We start from the raw sequence: 12,757 nt of genomic DNA, 5'->3' as shown, positions 1-12,757 counted from the left end.
TTGTTAAGGAAGGTAAAGTATGTGTAGTCACATTAGGCCTTACGAAATCTTGAAGGGAATAGGCCAAACTATGAGTAAGATGTTTCCCTATTATTGTCCTCCATGTATTTGGTGTTTCATATGTCTATGTCTAAGAAGGTAGTTGGAAATCCTTTGTCTATCATTCCGGTGAAATCTAGTGAAGGTGAAGTAAATGGAAAATTGGATTCTAAGGGGTATCTATTTTCCATCCTTGTTGGATAAGTCCGAGAGTTGAGATTGTCTACGTTGATGTGTTATGGCGAAGTCTGTAGGTCGAGGAGGCCACCTTGAGGGCCAAAAGCGTTAAGGAAATAAAATGTTCTCACTTGAGTGTATAGTCAAATAATTGTGGATCGAAAGGTATTTTCTTTGTGTTACGATTTAAATATGTGCAGTTCATGTCCAGATGCTACATTTGATAATGTAATACTAGTAATGTTAAAATTTATTTTATTGGTATGTTGTGATGATTTGTTGAGTTGTGGATGTGTTGTTAGGAGTGGTTTTGGTTATTCTCTGACATGTGGATAGGCCCAGTTACAGGGAAAACTCTGCAAAAATTTGGAAAGGAAGTATGAGACCGATGTAGTCATAAGTGCCTATGTATAATGGTTAGAGGTAAAATGATGGTAACTCTATTCTTAGAAGTGACTTGTAAAACATTCGAGGACGTATTTCTTAAGTGGGGGAGAATGTAGCACCCCGAAAAATTTTGAAGTACTTAAGCGCTATTAAATAATTTGATGTGTGCTAATTATATTATTTTGTGTGCAGACAATAACTATTAATAGGATGGATATCAATTGGATAAGATAATAAGTGTACGAGGCATATTATAAGTGATGTGGGATCTAAGGAGAGCCCTAAGTCTAATTCAAGTTGGAAATTACATGATAGACTAAAGTTCCAAATGAGTACGCAAAATACCAAACTTTGGAAGAGCATATCTACATATATATATAATGCGTTATGTGACGGAAAACCTATCAAAAGAAATATCTTCATGTATAGTTTCTAACGCTTCAAACCACTCGTCATTTGGACACTCCTACAAGAAGTTATGACCAAAGGCCTGCATAATGTGATTTTGCAGCCAATTCTGGGACTGCAAAATCATTCTGCGGTCTGCAGAATGGTCGCTGATAACTAGGGGTTTTAGCCTATTATTTGCTCTCTTTTGCTTAGGTTTTGGGTCAAAAATTGTGTAAAGGTATTCCCGAAAACTAACTTAATGTGGTTGCTTGCAGGGTTTGGTCAAAATGAGGCAAAAAAGCCATAATCAACTCATAAAAGAGTCAAACCTGCATGAATCCAAAGCTGAGACTGGAGTGCTGAGAGCGGCAAAAAAGCACGGCCGTGTAAGGACCACCGCTGAGGCGGCCAATATTACGCGGTCCACGAAAGTAGATTCAGAGAAGCTGCTTTGAGTACTAAAATCACCGCTGACCGCGTTGGAAAGGCGCGGCCGCGAAGGAAATTCCGCTGAGAGCGCATCTTGAGGTTTAGAGACCCTGCAAGTCAGGATTAACTGAAGAACGCGGTCCGCGTCCAAAATACGCGGCCGCGGTGGAAGCACACATGGACGTGGTTGAAATTACGTGGTCCACGAAACTAAGCCCAATCCAAGCCCAGTATTGAAGAAACGTGGATCGCGGTCATTATTACGTGGCCGCGAAAACTCAAGCGCGGACGCTGTCAGAATTACGCGTCCGTCAATCCTCCGCAGGAGCATTTTTGTCCGGAAATTTTAGCCTAGTATAAATAAATCCTTTTATCAATTTTAGGTAAAGTTTTGTTTAGGAGAGCACGTGAACAACTGGTTTTTCCCTTTTTGGGAAATTTTAGAGTAGATTTACCTTCAAACTTTAGATTTTCATCTTGTACTTTAATATTATGGCTTAAATTTCATCTTTATCTTTGATTTCTGCTGTTATTATGAGTAGCTAAACCCCATAGCTAGGGTTGTGACCCAACCCTAGTGTGGGTATTTAATGGGTCTTGAATTTTAGGGCTTAATTGTTTATGGGTTAGTGATATTTAGCCTAATTCATGCTAAAATTGTAGAATTAGTGGTTGCAAACACTTATTCATGCCTTTATGACTTAGGCTCTTCTTGAGAGAGAGGGACTAAGTCTAGGAAAATTAGGCTAACAAGGAATTGAGGTGAACTCAAGAGATTGATAGCCCCAATTAAAGGGTTAAACCTAGAGATAGTAATACCCGACTTGAGCCAATTTCACTTGTATTGTATGAACACCTATTTGGGCTTGAGAAAGCAAAATCGGGCAAAGTCAGTCAAACTACCGAGAGGTTTATAGTGAGCACTTATGTGTGATGGTTATATCACGACCCCAGATCATAACAAGTTTGTCCTAGATTCTTGATACCCATTAGATACTCACCTAGGCGGAAGTCACTTCCCTAGTGTCTTTTAACACTTGAATGCTTTCACAAAAAATATTGTACTTAGCTTACTCTCAGCATACTATAGTATAAAATTAGAATAGAATCAATCGCAACAATGTTTGGAAGTGCAATTAGGAACAACACGCACATCTAGATTAGTTAGATATCCAACTCTCAACCAAATTAACTCCCTGTGAAAATCGATCCCGACCTCGTTGGGTAAAACTGCATCGACCATCCTCGCTGCTCTATAGTGGTGTAGGTTTGGACTCGATCACTTTTTGGCACCATTTTTGTGGAGTTAGACGGTGTTGGCTATCTATCTAACTATTTGTGTGTCTTGTTTTTCTTTCCTTCTGTTTTTCTAACTTTTGTGTATCAATCGCTTTAGGTACCAAATGGCTCATAATGATGCTCTCGGACAAGTTCTTCCAAGGGAGGAGGTAATTGACAATGGTGAGGATGAGGTTAATCTAGAACCTCAAGTCTAAAGAAGAGGCTGCCAGGCTAATGACAACATTCCAAACCCTCCCCCACCTCCTCCACGGGCAGCACACCGGTGCTACCCAATGAAGGTTATGCAAGTGCAATTGTCCCGCCTAGGATTCGGGCAGGCAATTTTCAAATTACAAATGTCATGCTGACTCTATTGGAGCAAAGGGGCTTCTTCACTGGAGCTCCTCATCAGAAACACATATAAGCATCTAGAGGGTTTTGTAGACACATGCAGGGGGAGCAAGCAGACGAATCCGGGTTGAGACTTTTCCCATTTTCACTTAGAGGGAAAGCTTTGGACTTGCTCGAGAGGCTACCCAACCACTCCATACACGTGGGATGAGTTGGCAGAAAAGTTCATAGCCATGTTTTTCTCACCGGGTCATATGGCAGCATTGAGGGATGAGATCTTAGCCTTTAAACAAGAACCTAATGAACCCCTACATAAAATTTGGGAGCGATACCGGACAATGGTCAAGGACTGCCCAAACAATGATATGACTGAAGCAATGATTCAGCAGACATTCTATAGGGGCATCAACACGACCAACAGTGTGTGGTGAATTAACTAGTTGGGGGAAATTTTATGAAAATACCTTATGCCGATGCTTGTGACATACTTGATGAGATGGCTGACACATCCTCAGCTTGGCAGAGTCGGGCAAATGTTCCTCAGGGTTACCCTAATGTCATCCATCTTCACAAGGAACTTCATGATCATGGACAAGCCATAGCTGAGTTGACAACTATTATGAATTAGTTAGCAAAGGCCCAGCTTCAGCAAGTAAATGCCATGGAAGGGGTAAATGTCATGATCAACAAGAGGAGACAACGTGGTCAACAAGTGCAAAACAATCAAGATCAATATGAGCAAAATGGTAGTGATTACAATCAAGAGGATTCTTATGATGATCAAATTGAGGAAGTGTTATATGCCAATAACTACCAAGGTCAACGGAGCAATGCTCCAAATCAACAATGGAGATCTCAAGGGAACAATCAAAATTGAGGCAACTAAGGCCAAGGGAATTGGAACAATGGCAACAACAACAACTCGAACAATTGGGGGAACAACAATCAGAATTGGGGGAACAACAATAACAATTGGGGCGGCAATGGAAACCAAGGGGGTTGGAATAATAATAATCAAGGCAACCGGGGGTCGGGCTTTCAAAGGCCCCTAATGTATCAACAACCCAACAGTCCGCCTCCATATTTGTCTCAAGGGCAAAGTTCTTCAAACAATGAGATGGGTTGGATAGAGAATATGTTCAAACAAATGATGGAATGGAATGCTGACTCCGATGCCCAAATAGCCTCCCATACTACCTCTATTCGCAACTTGGAAGTACAAATGGGTCAAATTTCTCAAGCATTGAATACTCGCCCCAAGGGGGAACTACCAAGTGATAAGGTAGTAAACCTGAAGGGTGGGAACAATACATGCCATGCTATGGCGGTGACCACAAGAAGCGGTAGAGGTGGAGATGCAAGTACCTCTAATCCAAAGAAGATTGTGAGTGATGATGTTGTGTTGCAAGAATATGATGATATTCAAGCCAATGATGGGAATGTGAATAATGGAACGAGGATCGATATTGATGACAACATGGAGGAGACTTAAAATGATGTGAACCCGTCTAGGGAACAAGTGATAGACATACCGAAAATGGTAGTGACTAAAGCCAAGGCCCCTTTGCCAAGGCCTCCTCCACCGTATCCTCAAAGGCTTGCAAAGCAAAATAATGAAAACCAATTCAAGAAGTTTATTGAGATGATGAAAAGTTTTTCAATCAATGTGCCCTTGGTGGAGGCTCTCGAACAAATGTTGGGATATGCCAAGTTCATAAAGGACTTGATAACTAAGAAGAGATCTATGAATTGTGAGACCATCAAAATGACTCATCAAGTGAGTGCTATTGTGCATTCGATGGCTCAAAAGCTTGAAGATCCCGGTGCCTTTATAATTCCATGCACCATTGGTAGCGCCGATTTTGCAAAAGCCTTGTATGATTTTGGAGCAAGTATTAATTTGATGCCATATTCCGTGTTCAAGACACTAGGTATTGGGCAACCAAGAGCTACTTCCATGAGATTACAAATGGCGGATTGGACAATGAAAAAGCCGCTTGGTATTATTGATGATGTTCTAGTCCGGGTCGATAAGTTTATTTTGCCTGCTGATTTTATGATTCTCGACTGCGAAGTCGACTATGAGGTGCCTATAATATTGGGAAGACCTTTCCTAGAAACAGGGAAGGCATTGGTTGATGTGGAAGCAGGGGAGCTCACCTTCCGAGTGGGTGATGCAAAAGTTGTATTTCACGTGTGCAAATCAATGAGGCAACCAAATAGCAATGAAGTTTGCTCTTTTGTGGATCTTGTGACGGAGGTGATAGTTGATGACACGAGTGCTATGATCAATATGGAAGACCCTTTGGAAGTTGTGTTGTTAAACCATGAGGATGATGAAAAGGAAGGCTTGGTTGAATGTGCAAATGCATTGCAAGGAATGAGATCCTACTCATATGGGCCCCGTAAACTTTCCTTGGACTTGGAAAATAGACGATTCCACCAACAAAGCCCTCAATCGATGAGCCACCAACATTGGAGTTGAAGCCTTTGCCTTCACACCTCAGGTATGAATTCTTAGGCCCTTCTTCCACATTACCTGTTATTCTTTCTGCTTGCCTAACTAACGTGCAGGTAGACTCCACCCTTGCGGTGTTTCAAAGAAGGAAAAAGGCAATTGGATGGACTTTGGCTGATATTCGGGGTATAAGCCACACCTTTTGCATGCACAAAATTATACTAGAGGATGATGCCAAACCATCCGTGGAATATCAAAGGAGGTTGAACGAGGCTATGCAAGAGGTCGTCAAGAAGGAAATTATCAAGTGGCTTGATGTAGGGGTTGTGTACCCTATTTCGGATAGTTCATGGACTTCACTGGTACAATGTGTGCCGAAGAAGGGGGGTATGACAGTGGTCACAAATGAGAAAAATGAGTTGATCCCCACTCGTACCATCACCGAATGGAGGGTATGTATGGACTACAGAAATCTGAACAAAGTGACCCGCAAAGACCACTTTCCATTGCTCTTTCTTGATCAAATATTGGACAGACTTGCCGGGCATGCCTACTATTATTTTTTGGATGGGTACTCAGGGTACAACAAGATTTTCATTGCACCGGAAGACCAAGAGAAAACCACCTTCACATGTATGTATGGCACATTTGCATTCTCACGGATGCCATTTGGTTTGTGTAATGCACCGGCTACCTTTCAGCGGTGTATAATGGCAATATTTATGGATATGGTGGAGGACTTCCTCGAAGTGTTCATGGATGATTTTAGTGTTGTGGGGGAATCATTTGAAGAATGCTTGGATAATCTTGACAAAGTGTTGGCCCGATGTGAAGAGACCAACCTAGTGCTTAATTGGGAAAAATGCCACTTTATGGTCGAGGAGGGCATTATCCTCGGCCATAAGATCTCAAAGAACGATATTGAAGTGGACAAAGCGAAGATTGAAATTATATCAAAACTCCCTCCTCCTACTTCCGTCAAGGGAGTTAGGAGCTTTCTTGGGCAAGCGGGGTTCTACCGAAGGTTCATCAAGGATTTCTCAAAAGTTGTGAACCCTTTGTGCGAGCTGCTAGAAAAGGATGCAAAGTTTGTGTTCAATGAAGATTGCATGAAAACTTTTGAGCTTCTCAAGTATAAATTGACAACCACTCCCATCATTACCGCACCCAATTGGAGCTTACCATTTGAGCTCATGTGTGATGCTAGTGACGTTGCGGTAGGAGCGGTTTTGGGACAAAGGGTCAACAAGATATTTCATCCGATCTATTACTCAAGAAAAACGATAAATGACACCCAATTCAATTATACGGTGACCGAGAAAGAGTTATTAGCCATTGTCTTTGCCATGGAAAAGTTCAGGCCATATCTCATGGGTGCCAAAGTGATTGTGCACACCGATCACGCGACACTCCGTTACTTGATGACCAAAAAGGACTCGAAGGCTAGGTTGCTGAGATGGGTTCTTCTTCTTCAAGAGTTTGACCTTGAAATCATTGATAGAAAAGGAAGTGATAATCAAGTGGCGGACCACTTGTCCTGTTTAGAAGATGAGGGGAAGCCCCATGATGGCCTCAAAATTAATGATTCATTCCCGGATGAACAACTCATCTCCGTGTCTTTGAATGGTATGCCTTGGTTCGCCGATGTGGCTAACTTTCTTGTGACCGGCATTGTCCCGAGTAAGCTCTCTTCCAACCAAAGGAAGAAACTCAAACGGGATAGCTTGGATTATTATTGGTACAAGCCCTATCTTTTCAAGATTTGCAATGATGGTATGATCTGGAGATGTGTCCCGGAAGAGGAGCAAATGAATATTCTTTATGCTTGCCATTCCTCGCCCTACGGTGGTCATCATGGTGGGGCGAGAACTACTTCAAAGGTTCTTAGCTGTGGATTTTATTGGCCTACCTTGTATAAAGACGCAAGTGAGCTTTTTAAAAGGTGTGATGAATGCGAAAGAGCTGGTGTAATTTCCAAGAAGGATGAAATACCTCTCACCACTATTCTTGAGATCGATATTTTTGACATATGGGGCATAGACTTCATGGGGCCTTTTGTGAGTTCGTGTGGTAACACTTACATTCTGGTTGATGTTGATTGTGTTTCCAAGTTGGGTTGAGTTGTAGCCTTGCCCAACAATGAGGCACGGAGTGTGGTGGCGTTCTTAAAGAAAAATATCTTCACAAGGTTTGGCACTCCTAGGGCGATCATCAGTGATGGGGGTTCTCATTTCTGCAATAAGGCCTTCGACACTTTACTTTCCAAGTATGGTGTCAATCATAAAGTGTCAACCCCTTATCATCCCCAGGCTAGTGGACAAGTTGAGGTCTCCAACAGGGAGATAAAGAGCATATTATCAAAAACTGTCAATACAAACCGGATGGATTGGTCAAGGAAACTTGACAATGCTTTGTGGGATTATAAAACTGCGTACAAGACTCCAATTAATATGTCTCCACATCGGTTAGTATTTGGGAAAGCATGCCATCTTCCGGTTGAGTTAGAGCACAAGGCCATGTGGGCGCTCAAGAAGTTAAACCTTGAATGGGAAGTAGCAGCCAATCCGGGTAGAGCAACTCAATGAACTTGATGAATTACGGTTTCATGCCTATTCCAGCTCGTCCTTGTATAATGACAAGATGAAGTACTTACATGACAAATATGCCCGGAACAAAGAATTCAAGGAGGGTGACTTGGTTCTTTTATTCAACTCTCGGTTATGACTGTTTCCGGGAAAGCTCAAGTCAAAATGGAGTGGCCCTTTTAAGATGGTGCACGTGACTCCATTTGGTGCTCTTGACTTGAAAAAACAAATGGTGAAATCTTCATAGTTAATGGGTACCGAGTGAAGAATTACCTCGGCAAGTTTGATGACAGCCATGTGGTGGCATTGATCAATTTCCAATGATGTTGGTAACATGCGTCGTGCCGCGACGTTAAATCAGGCGCTTCTTGGGAGGCAAACCATGTGTTTTTCTTTATTTTTTGATTTTCTTCTTAGATCAGGCTTTATTTTGAACTAACTGGTTGTGAGCTTTGTGTAGGAATTATTTGTGCAGTATAGGATTGTTGTTGGAAACATTTGCCTAAGTGTGGGGAATTACGCGAACCGCACTCAAAATTTTGCGGTCAGCGAGAGCCTTTCGCGGGGGAGCAAATTGTCAGTGGAAGCGGACTTGAAAAGTCTAGAATATCAACTGTCTGAAGTTGTATTCACGTCTGCGTTCGTAATTTCATGGTCCGCGTTGATCTTACGCGGCCGCGCCCGTTAATGCGCTCTCAGCGGACCTGATTTTGAAAAGGCACTTCAAAAGGTAAAAATACGCGGACCGCGGTGGAATTTCGCGTACCGCGCTCAGGTAAGTCGGTGGGACCTCTGGGATGGTATAAATAGGAAGTCCTTAGGACTCTTACACTTTTCGAACCCCACACTCTCACCGAAATAGACCACTGTTCATCTTCCCCTTTCTTACACTTTCAATTTCATGTCTCATTAATCAAGAAGCAATTTCCTACTACAAATCCACATATGGTATGCTAAAATCTTTACATTAATTTCATCTTTTCATTTTCTTTTTTTCTAGTTTTACTATTTCTTTTTTTTTTAGGGTTTAACACATGTCATGATTTCAAAATGATGCTTGATTGATGCTAAAATTGCATGTGGGTAATATTTAATGCCTAATGGGGGATAGGGTTGATCCCTAGGCCTGTTAATTGCCTAGATGTTTGCACTAAGTGAAACCCTAGGTCTTAAATAATTCATCAGTGCCAGTATGATTTGAATTTTACGGACCGCGGTCCAAATTACCCGGTCTGCATCCATGCTTTTGTGCGAACTGCTTAGTCTTATATGTTCGCGGTCGCGGTGATTTTTCCGCGATCAGCGGTTGACTTTACGTGGCCGCGTCCATAATTTCGCGGACCGCATTCATGAGCTTCAGAGAATTAACAAATTGATTACGCGGCCGCGTTCGTTTTTACGCGGTCTGTGTCTGTTATTTCCTGGCCGCGCCCATTATTTCGCGACCATCGGAAACTAATGTTCAGAGAATTGGTAGTTTAGTCCCAACTCTTTCGCGGACCAGGCCCCTTTTTATGCGGACCGTGTTGACCCTTCCGTGGCCGCGCTCCTTTTTGTGCTGTCAGCGGACCCCTACTTTGAGAAACAATGTGATAATTTTATCTGATTTCCTTTGCTGATTCATTGAACTACAATACTAATGACCTTTCACTGATTGTGTTTGTAGATAATGGTGCGATCTCGTGGCGGTCCTGAGAAATCACAAGGGAGGGGAGAATCCTCCCGAGGCCGGGGCAGAGGGAAACAGACTGCAACCTTAGCACCTAAAAGGGTCATTGGCAAGAAGCAAACCCTCCAAAGACCCACTCCCGTCTCTTCTGAGACTAGTGAATATGTCCCCTCCCGGGAGATTTCTGAAGAAGAAGCTGCACAACCCCAACATGAGGCTCAATCACAGCCCCACCGCCTTGTTAATGAATCTGCCTCCTTGTCTTGGTCGTCTGATGGCTCAGGAGGAGGTAGTGAGACTTCCACACCACCTGCCTCACCTGCTGCAACTCCGGCCTCAACAACGCCTCTAATTAATATTGATGAGGAAGAGGATGTCCCGGATAACGGGAGAGGTGGTGATACCTGGGTTTGAGGTTTGATTAGATAAAGGAAACCGGCAGTGTGGCAAGATAGGTTCGTGAGTGAGAAAGCCTACCATAAATTTCGGGAATGGTGGCCATAAAGGTCGCTCACCCTTGAGCGACATTTCATAGAAAGAGACCTTCTCCCTCACAACCCGAACGTGAAGAGACAATTTGATGAAAGAGTGGGGTGGAAATTCTTCACTAGCAAGTTGCCAGAAGCAAATGAGTACCTAGTAAAGGAATTCTACACCAATGTCGCCCACATCAAAAAGGGCACCTATGTGACTAAGGTACGGAACCGGAAGATCAGATTTGATGGCAAGACACTGAACGCATATGCAGGGTTCGATGATGTGGACGAATCCCTGTACGTGGAGAAGGTGGCATTAGATGAGGTAGCCCATCCATGGCTTGCAGAGGTGATAGCCATCCCTGGGACAACACTGTCTTGGCTTACACCGGGAGTCTCAATTTCCAGAAACACCCTTAACTTTAAAGCCAAAGGGTGGTGCACATTCATCTGCAACCGCCTTGATCCGTGCCAGCTTGACGGTGACATTCCACTCTCCCGGGAGATCCTCATAGCGTCCATCATGGTGGGGTACCCAATAAATGTGGGGAAACTCATAGCCCAGAACATATCTAAGGCAACCAGGAAGGAGGAAAGTTCCTACCCTTACCTTAATTTCATTACTATATACCTAGAGGACCAGAGGGTTGAGGGGAGACACTTTGACACGAAGGTGAAGTCGAAAAGGCCCTTCTCTTAGTACAGCCTTCAGGGGGCAGACAACCCAAAGTCCAAAGGCAAAGCCACTACCTCCACTGGCCAGTCTGAAGAGCCAAGGGTAGTGGCCTCTGGTTCCGAGCCTTCCACAGCGGAGGGTTCTTCGGCTAGTATGCCACCTCCCTCATCCGGGCCATCTGTCACAGCCCCACTATATGTGCCTTCCTCCTCAGCTTACCCTCAGACTGCAACGCGGGTCTCTCAGATGCTATCTGGCGTCAACAACTAGTTGCAGGCAGCTACATCAAAGCTGCCTGTCTTATCCAGTGTAGTCACAGCACAGGCAGCCCCAGCACAGCTTCAGGTACCTCCATCAGTGGAGGATTCATTGAAGGAGCTTCTGGACAACTAGAAGAAGCCCATGGACAACCAAAAGAAAATCTTGGAGACATTAGATACTCATGGGAAGGTGATCAAGGAGCTGGGCAAGTAGGTCAAAAAGATGAAGAAGACTCAAGCTTCAAAAGAGTCAGTGGAGCTGCTGAAGAAGGAGGTAGAGAAGTTCACTTCTACCGGAGATATTCCACTAGACCTACTTAGTAGGAGACTGCCCCTGCAGCACAAACAACACAGGCATCAGAGCAGGAGGCTGACAGAGAGCCGGTGAAAGGATTTGTGGTGCCCCAGTCAGAGGACCTGGAGATACAGTTGGAAGACCTGGAGGGAGTTGATGACCCTATGCAGTCCGAGGTCCTCACTAGTGAGCCTGACCCCATGTAGGCAGAGACCACATAGGGAGTTTTCTTTACTCTCTATCCCGCCCCTATTCTTATTTTTGCTTTTAGCATTGAGGACAATGCTATCTTTTATTTGGGAGGGGGGGTCTTATTTTGATTTGATGACTGGCATGTAATAATTATGATACTATTTTTCTTTATTTTTTTTACTTATCATTATTTTTATTTTCGTTATTTTTCACTTTTGGTATGTATATAACTTTACCATTCCATATATATATTCATCCCCATTTTGTGTATATTCGTTTCACTCCCCTATTGTACATATTCATTTTACTTTCCGTATTTTACTTTATAACTTCTTTTGTAATTTTTCTTAATAGCTTAGCTTCTTGTTTCCTTTAGTAGCTTCTTTTTGAGTTTGTAGCCTCTTTTTAAATTTTTGCGTGATCAATAAGCCTTTAGTTTTCTTAATGCCATGGTTCTTTCCAAAGGTGGATGTTGTGTGAACCGGGTGGCTCTTCCAAATAATGGATGGCATGAAAACCTTTTTAAGGGATTGAGTTTGTTTTTATTTTTGCTCTAATATGTAGTAGTAATGAATAAAAGTGTCTCAAGAAGGCTTCACTTGGTACTAATACATTTACCTTCAACCTCATGGTTACAAACAAGTTGATTGACAAAGAATAGCTCTAGTTATGACCTTTAGACTCTTGAGTTGACTAAAACTATCATCAAGTGATTTCTTTGAGGCATATGTGATCTTCAATCTTATCTAGGGTTGTTGTGGTCCCTCCACTCTGTTCTCTTTAACAATCCATTAGCTTGAGATAGAGGTGAGGTATTGAATTGCAAGTCCAAGTCCCATGTCAATAAGTCTAGAACTTACCCTGAATATTTGTCTAGGCAAAATTCTAAGTGTAGCTCGACTTGAGAAGTGATTGTAGGCTCTCCTTGGTCCCATTTGAACTGTGAGAGCTTTAGCAGCCTACCAATATGATATCCCTAGTCAACCCCCTTGAGCCTAAGTCTTTTTTATTCAATAGCCACATTACAAGCCTTCATCCGTTTTACAGTGACCCTCTCTTGGCACCCAATCTTTCCTTAGCATTCATGATGAG

At 42.9% G+C, this 12,757-nt stretch overlaps 1 protein-coding gene across 1 annotated transcript; it reads left to right on the top strand.

The window, feature by feature from the left end:
- The first annotated feature begins 4,591 nt into the window (after nucleotides 1-4,591).
- LOC138906186 (uncharacterized) lies at nucleotides 4,592-8,097 on the top strand. Its single transcript, XM_070194711.1, has 4 exons — nucleotides 4,592-5,407; nucleotides 6,496-6,644; nucleotides 7,014-7,569; nucleotides 7,822-8,097. The coding sequence occupies exons 1-4, from the start codon at nucleotides 4,592-4,594 to the stop codon at nucleotides 8,095-8,097; spliced, it is 1,797 nt and encodes a 598-aa protein (XP_070050812.1).
- Nucleotides 8,098-12,757: the final 4,660 nt, after the last annotated feature.

This window comes from Nicotiana tomentosiformis, chromosome 2 (assembly GCF_000390325.3).
Source record: "Nicotiana tomentosiformis chromosome 2, ASM39032v3, whole genome shotgun sequence".
Classification (NCBI taxonomy): domain Eukaryota; kingdom Viridiplantae; phylum Streptophyta; class Magnoliopsida; order Solanales; family Solanaceae; genus Nicotiana; species Nicotiana tomentosiformis.
This window is presented reverse-complemented; position numbering and strand designations above follow the sequence as displayed.

Coding starts and splice junctions, on each gene's coding strand:
- LOC138906186 (XM_070194711.1), top strand. CDS start 4,592: ATGGTAGTGACTAAAGCCAAGGCCCCTTTGCCAAGGCCTCCTCCACCG. Junction 6,645..7,013: donor AAAACTTTTGAGCTTCTCAA/GTATAAATTGAC, acceptor AATCATTGATAG/AAAAGGAAGTGATAATCAAG. Junction 7,570..7,821: donor TAGACTTCATGGGGCCTTTT/GTGAGTTCGTGT, acceptor TATCATCCCCAG/GCTAGTGGACAAGTTGAGGT.